General features: G+C 35.0%; 1 protein-coding gene across 1 annotated transcript in view; it reads left to right on the plus strand.

Annotated features, from left to right (window-relative positions):
* Positions 1 to 2222: 2222 nt before the first annotated feature.
* The window catches only part of LOC108967337 (glycoprotein-N-acetylgalactosamine 3-beta-galactosyltransferase 1-like), a 19583-nt gene continuing 13450 nt past the window's right edge, over positions 2223 to 8355 (plus strand). Inside the window, exons 1-2 of the mRNA XM_018930670.1 lie at positions 2223 to 3070; positions 4895 to 4988. Coding sequence (XP_018786215.1) covers positions 2541 to 3070; positions 4895 to 4988 — 624 coding nt within the window. The 5' untranslated portion in view covers positions 2223 to 2540. The remainder of the gene's footprint in view (positions 3071 to 4894; positions 4989 to 8355) is intronic.

Consider the following 8355-nt stretch of genomic DNA (forward strand, 5'->3'; position numbering starts at 1 on the left):
ATAGTTAAGGTAAAAGATGGTCACATTGAGCAAAAATGAATTAGTCCAGAATTTATGATTATTTTCACACATTTTGTACATTAAAATAAAAAAAAAAATCATTTTCCAAACCGAATTAATATTTTTATTTTTACACTTCGAGTGTATAGTTACGTCAATGGTCTGGTCAAAAATAATAATCCGATAGAATTGGTTAATTAAGCTGTTTTGTATAATTACTAAATTTTTAAAACAGATTATGGACTGAATGCATTTCTTTAAAGCCTGTTAAGTGCTACACATATGAATAGCTTTACAAAGTTCAATAATATTTTGTATGAGTAATCTGTTAACAGCTAGGAATTCTTTATATTCGATGAAGGAGATTTGTTGGCTCAGATAAATTATGTCCACCAAAATACCTTGACTTTCAACTGCGATTTTCTGCATATTAAAAAATGAGGAGGAACTGTTTGAAATGCTTCTAATTTTCCTGCCTTTACAAAGTCTAGTGGTGTCATATATGTTCCTTAAGCCGATAAGAGTCGAAATTCTTCATACGTCGATAGAACTTTATTCAAATACGGATCATATCATTCCAAGTACTGAAATTGAATTTTGAAGTCGACAGTAGCCGCCTCGCTCAAAAAACTAACCATGATACCTATAGTCGTATGGTATATCCATGAGTTCTCTTTGGATCAATTCATGTTTTAACGTGACTAAATTTTAGCATTTATCGGGCTATGTAATTTYATCTTATACTTATGAGAGAAATATTAATACTCTCCCAAACGATTGAATATTATCGCTTGAATATTGCAAGGGCTGATCAGTTGTCAGACCACTTGTTGATTTCTACTATGCAGTATAACATATCTCTTGGTTAGAAATATTCTCTACCTGTAACTTTACCTAAATATATCTCCGTACATGTTCTCGGTCCTGCGTTTTCTCGGTAAGATATGTGTAATAGGCAAACGAATTCGTTCTTTTATGAAACAACTCTTGTAGTTGAAAACCGATACATAAGAAAGGAACTTTTACAGTTTTTAAAATTTTTATGCAATACAGAGAAGAGTCGTTGTTTTTATCACTATAAACTAATCGAGTTAGATATAAGGTTATAAACATATTTATATAAATGATCAGGATAACGAGACGACTTGAGTTCTGAGTGACTGCCTGTCTGTGCAATTTACTTAGTACAAGAAATCGCTTTAGTGAGGGGCATCTTTAGTATATAAAATTTTGAAAAAGTGGTCGGGGCTCCGCCCTCTAAAAGTTTTGACGTATATATCTCCTAAATAGTAAAATCTATAAGAACCAAATACGCTCAGGACAATTCACTTTGGAGAGAGTGTGAAAATGGATCAAATGAGATGAAAACCCCGTCCACTCCTCATATCACAGTTTTGTTAAAAACTAATAAAAGGACGATAGGGACATTAAATTTTACACCCACTAGGGCTTTATAGGAGCCAGTGTTTCCAAATTTATACAAACTAAGTGCCTATAAATATATCGAGATAAAACTTTGCATGAGTCTGCATTTGATACACTTATGACCACAAATTATTTAAAGCGAATTAAAACTGATCAAACCTCTATGTACCGTGAACGACTCCAGGCCTCAGCAAGCTTTTTATCGCAAAGGTTAATCTGCAATATATATTATAGAATCTCAGAGAGAACCCTTATGTGAGCCACTATACCGAAAATGGGTTGAATCGGTTCAATAATATAAATAATAATAGAAAAAATTTCGAAGTTCCGACYTACTTTATACCGGAAATATCGGTYAATATGTAAGTTATCTTAATCCGTCCAGTTTTTGTGAAYAATRCGAGTCACTAGTCAAATAGCGTAYARSATACKTTCATACATTTAGCTTAAGGTCAGTAGAGATTGATTGCAAGGGAAATGTTTTAAATAATATTTTTGCTTTTGACTATTTTATCCAAATGAGTTTTTCAATATTACGCGTTGTGTCGTTAAATGTTCGGAATAATTATTTTTGAATAATACGTCGTTTGGAGTAGGACTATCTAACTCGGTATAACCTGAGAACTCGGTCTTTAAACTAAGAAAAACAAATATAAATATCGAATTTTTATTGGCAACGTTATTATCGCTATAAAGCATTGAATTGAACCACTGTGCAATAGTTGCTTACAATAAAGCCGAATGAAACGTTCTGCAGCGAGCAGTGTGAAACTCATCATTTAGTCGGTCATCGACGATACGCGTGCGTAGTAAGGCTATTTCGCGATTAGCGCGCAGCATGAGTAGCTCCGCGTGTTAYAACGGAGGACGACCATTAGTGCTTGAGTAAAGTCGCGTAATATGAATTCGTATGCCAATTAGAAGGCGTACTAGCGCATGCGCATTGTGAAATAATGTGAATCAAAGTAAAAAATAAGGTTAAAGGGTTAGAAGTAATAATTATTAATATAATACAGCATAAGAAAAGGTGTTTATGTTCTGACAGCATAATATATTAGTGCTTAAACTTTATTACCGCTATAAYTACGTACATCAAGAACAAGTTTTACAAAATAATGAGTTTTACGTTACTACCGACTAACGCCTAYTATGTACGCCCCATGTGCTCGCCGTTTCGTGTGCAGTTGCATATACTTTTTGGCTTTGTGTTGGGCTTTCTGATGGCGCTAGGCACACTACTATTGTATAATCATTATCAAATGGAGAGTGTGCAACAGCGGCAACACACTACTGCCACCGAGTACTGGCAAACGGGTTATATGACGGCCTTGCAGGAGGTGGCCACTGAGGCCGATACGTTGCAACAACAGCTCAACRAGCGGGTTCGTATACTATGCATGGTGTTGACATCGCCYAGCCAGCATGCGAGCCATGCGCAGCATGTGAAGGCCACTTGGGGCAAACGTTGCACGCRTTTGATATTTTTGAGYAGCGAGGAAGATGAGGAGTTGGGCGCTGTGGCGGTGGTGGAAAGTGAGGCGGACACCTATGATGATTTGTGGAATAAGACACGAGAGGGATTTCGCTATGTCTACGAACATTATTTTGAYGACTATGACTGGTTCGTCAAGGCGGACGATGATACGTGAGTGAGTTTAAATTTAGAGTTATATGTCATAATCGAGCTTTGCATTACATTTTTKTTAAGAATACTTGCGGTTGAACTAGTATTTTAAATTTGAATACCAAAAATATATAATAGTTGGAAGTTCGAAAAGTATATTAGGTATATGGGGGCTAAGGGAAAATTGATCCGATTAAGCCCATTGTTATTTTAATGACCAAAAAAAAAAACAATTTCTCAAATTTCAATTAAATGTATACATATCTCACATATTGCACGATATTTTCGAAAAAAATTAATACGCATTACGGTTCACAGCTTTGGCGTCTGGGCTCCTAAAAAGTTCTAGTATGATTTTATGTAATAATTTGAGGTGAGGTTAGGTCGTAGAGTTGAAGGTTAGGTCGTAGAGTTGAAGTGCAACCGATATACTTGGGCATATTTTGCTACCATAAACACTAAAAAGTGGATCACCAGATCCTTATAAAGCGGCGAAACGTTTTGAGTTCCTCACAAATTAAGGCAGTTAATGCCAATAAGATRTTTCTGTTAAAATATTTCAATTTAAGTCCATCAAACTGGGCTATAGAATAGAAGACCATACTTATAGTTGCGACGAGATTGGTTTTACTAAGATCCAGTACTTCGGAGGACCTGATGCTGTTGCTTCAGAGCCACAAGAATCTTGTAGTYGCACAAGTTTTGGTTGACGACCAGCGCTTGCTAAGCTCACTCGACGTCCAAAGGTCCAGTCTCAAAATGCAAGAAGACATCCAATCAGATAAAATTGAGGAAAGGGTCTCTCTCTAGCAAGCTCATCGTMTTTGCAATTTCCGGATACTGTGCTGAGGCCACACACGAATACAAGTAAAAAACTGGAAGTTGTTTCTAATGAGATCATGCACTCTTTGACTAATTTGTCGCTCGGCCATCGGTGTGAACGGACACCTCTCTAAATGAAGTACATCTACCGCTACCTTGATGGCAGCCACCTCCGCTTAAAAGACGGTACAGTGGTCTGGTTGTCTGAAACTAGAGTTGATGGAGAGCTCCCGACACATACTTTCCCTCTGAACTTTGTTAATTCAGTCCGTGAGAGAACATTAATTTGGTTGTACGATTAATGGAAATGCTCTGAAGATCTCGGCTGCCTTTTGTTTTACTCTGCTCAACTCGGAAACAACAAAAAAGACGGAAAAAGACAAAAAGAAAACAAAAACAAAAGTATAGTAGGTCGTAACGTTGTAATTGATAAAAGGATAGTTAAAATATACATATTTGTATATAACTACATATATTAATGCTCTGAACACCTAAATGGAAACATCGAAGATAGCACGTTACCAGCGTGGAGAGCTGAGTGGATTTAGCCATGTCCAAGTTGATCGGAACAGCCGATATCGAACGAATATAGTCGCCATGCCGACTGATCAAAATTCAATTCTTGTATGAATAAGTTTTTTTTTTTTTTTGGTTTTTGATCTGACTCTTTAACATATAGCTGCCATTTAAACTGACGGACTAAAATCAATATACAGATTTTTATAAAATATCTAAAAAATATTATATATCGAACTTTATGGTCAGAAACAACTAGGAAATGTTTATATTTTTCATTTTCAAAAGATACGCTACATTATTCAAAGACATTTTCGAGATCGAATGGAAGCTTCTGTAAATGGTACTTTAGCTCCATTGCAACCAAAGTTAATGTTTTTTCTTGTTTGAATGATATTTAGTAGATTTAAACTCCTGTGTCAAACACAAATTGATATAAAGTTATCGTACTGTCACTTTTTGGTAATAAAATTAGGTAACTTTCTTCACAATCCAATTTCATTACAGTTACATGGTCATGGAAAATTTACGTTACATGCTATACGCCTATTCCCCGGACATTCCAATCTATTTCGGCTATCAGCTGGTGCGCTATGGTGTGGTAAGTATATATTATACAAATGTCTGTAGTAAACATCAATTAAATGAAAAAATGATGCATTTCCACGAAATGTATAAAAATGCATTATTACTACCACTTAACTGTCTTTAATTAACTCATTCGATGTTGAAACGGCTGCTATGCGTCGGGTTTGGTCACGCATGCGCATATTAACGACACAATTATGTCCAAACAGAGCTGACTAAACATTTGTATGCCTTAAGCGGATGCTTATTAAGTGTTCAAAATTGAATTTCTATAATAAATTTATGCAAACAAGCAATAACATTTAATGCTTAACTGAAACAAATGATTAATAGACAGTGAGCGCCCCAAAGATTTGGCGGTAAAAATGCAAAATGCTTTAAAGTTGAATTTCACAAACAATATTGAAAACACGCGTAACTTCAGCAATTCAGAACTTATCATAGTTTGGGAAACAACTTCAGTGATTAACATCAGCTTAAGTCATCACTGGTTGCCTCTAAGTGTCGATATTACAAATATTAAAAACGCATTTGCTAAACTAGTTAGCAATAACAACAACATATTGTAAATTTTAATATTCTTTTATCCAAAATACACTTGTATATGTCTGTGTTAACGTTGTTATTTATGCTTATCTTAAATTGTTGCTACTAATCGTTTTTTATTCACACCACCTACTGGGACAAGCATAAACAAAATGCGCTAAAACTATGAATAGTTAGACATACATATGTGTGTGAGTGTATACTTGTTTATGTGCTTAAAAAATTTAATAATTAATTTTAATCAGAAAAACCACGTTGAACTTGTGAACTTGTCGACGAGTGTTTGACAGCTGTCTTCATTTGCCGCACTTCCTTCAGCGGTTGATAGGTATGTACGCATGTAATTAATAATTCTTAGTGGGTTTTCATTAATTTTTGCAGCTCTGAACAGAAATATTTAAAAGTTTTATCATCGATTTAATAAGCAGTCCATAAGCTGCTGATTTTTATCGCAATTAATAAGTGACTTGTTAAAAGTTGAGAAGTTGACGAGGAGAATTAGCAGAATTAACGGTAATAGCAACTGGATTAACAAGTTCTTGAGCTAAGCATACGCATTACTGTTTATTCAAGAGAAATTCAAAGAATCTATGAATATTAAAAACAACAAAAATTTACAGGTATATTTCTCTATAATGAACTCTTATGGACTTTGGTAATTCATTTTGTGGAGAGCGAACTTAGAAGAACTCGTACCTTACCGTGACTGTATTTTTCTCCATTATATTTCCATTCTTTGTAAAATTAACATATTAAATACAGTTTGGGCTAAGCATTAATAATATTAATAATATCTGTACAGTATACGTCAGTTAAAAGCAGCCAGTAAATATTCGTGAAGATTGAAGGTGTTGCAATTAACCCACCAAAAATGGTAGGATTGCAAGAGAAGGTTTTAAAAGCAAAATAATAATGTTCACAGTAAGACAAACAGAAGTATGAATTAAATTCACTTTAAAATCGATATAAATAATATAATCTCTAAATAATTGATGAAAGTTTTCGCCTGTCGCTGATCTGTTATCTCAGCTCTCTCCCAGCGAAAGTGTTTCTTATTAAACCGGATTTTTCTGTTCCTAAAGTGAAGTAAACTTTTTGGAATAGAATAATATATGAATTATATTATCTTAAAAAGTTATTATTTATTCAATACAAATTTTGGAAGAAACCAATTTATTCATAGATTTTTTATGTAAATTATAGGAATATTCTTTTTCATTTCAATTTCAGTTTCTTGAATGGCAAAAATGCTTGCTTCCTTTTTGGTTTCAGTTTTGAAAATAGAAAATAGTCATATAGTCATAGATAATCTTATACATAGGGTCGTTAATGAACGAAATCCACTTTTATCCAAAAGTTTTTGGTCTTCATTAACCTTTCTCTTACCGAAATCTTCAGGTAAAATTCTTCGAATAGCCAAAGAGAAGAAAGCGATAAAAGTACAGATGAATATGAAGGGGCACCCTTTCCGAAGACACAGCTTCCTATAAGTTATGGTTGCCAAAGTCAAATAAGGATGAAGACACCTTTAGAATACTTATATAATTATTTTCCGAAATACTACTATGAGAATGTGGTGAAATTTACCAAAAAGTATGTCTTGGCTAACCGTGGTCAAGAGGCGCGTTATGTAACAGCCGATATAAAACGATTTTACGGGTGTGCAATCATAATCGGCTGCCTTGGCTACCCTGCTATAAGAATGTACTGGTCAAATGAATGCAAAATTCCTGCCATATTTAATTCAATGTCTCGAGACAAATTTCTCCAACTACGGCCAGACATACACATTGTTGACTTTTCTGTTCCAGATTCCACTAACAAATTTTGCAGAGTTCAACCCATCATAGACATGATTAGGGAGCGCTGCAAAGAATTGGCAACTGATATCACAAACTACTCGATTGACGAGCAAATGATACCATTCACTGGAAGATGTCCTGCTCGGCAAGTAATCAGATCAAAACCCCGGCCTATTGGATTAAAAAATCTTGTATGCGTAACTTCTACAGGCATTGTAGTTGATTTTGAAGTCTTTCAAGGGGCAGGGACATTTGAAGACTGCGGTCTTGGACATGGGCCATCTATAGTTATGCGACTAATAAAGAACCTACCGAAAGCAGCCAAATATATTTTGACAGGTTTTTTTACTACAATACCACTCGTAGAATCACTTTACCAAATGGATTATCCTGCAACAGGTACAATAATGGCAAACTGGATACCTAAATATGTTAAATTCCCTCTAGATGAAGATATGAATTGAGGTGATATATGACAGTTTATAAATAATAATAACGTAGCTCTTTGTGAAATGGAAGGATACAAAAGCGGTTATAGTTGCTTCAAGTAAATGTGGAAAGGACCCCGTTGGCTAAGTTGAGAGGTGGAATAGAAATCTGAAACGCCGGTTATCCGTTGAAATACCTTCAGTAATTCAAAACTGTAACATGTTTATGGGAGGGGTTGATTTGTGTGATCAAATTCTCGAATATTACAGAATTAAAATGAAGACAACGAAATGGACTGTCAATGTGTTTTTTCACTTTCTTGTTCTGGTAATCTATAATTCATGGATGGAATACAGAGGAGACTGCAAGATTTCTGGACTACCAAAGTCGAAAGTCAAATCATTTCTAACATTCAAAATGGAGCTTGATCAGGTTGAACCCTTTAAATTGTCTGAAGACTTTTACTGAACAAAATATTGACCTCATGATGCACCTGACGACATACGTTATGATCTCTATGGCCACTGGCCTTCAATTTTAGATGATCCGCCGAGGGTTTGTCGCAATAATTGCGTGCGATGTCCTGTTTTCAAAAGCGAACAC

The sequence above is a fragment of the Bactrocera latifrons genome, unplaced genomic scaffold (assembly GCF_001853355.1).
Source record: "Bactrocera latifrons isolate USDA-ARS-PBARC rearing strain unplaced genomic scaffold, ASM185335v1 scaffold_183, whole genome shotgun sequence".
Lineage (NCBI taxonomy): Eukaryota > Metazoa > Arthropoda > Insecta > Diptera > Tephritidae > Bactrocera > Bactrocera latifrons.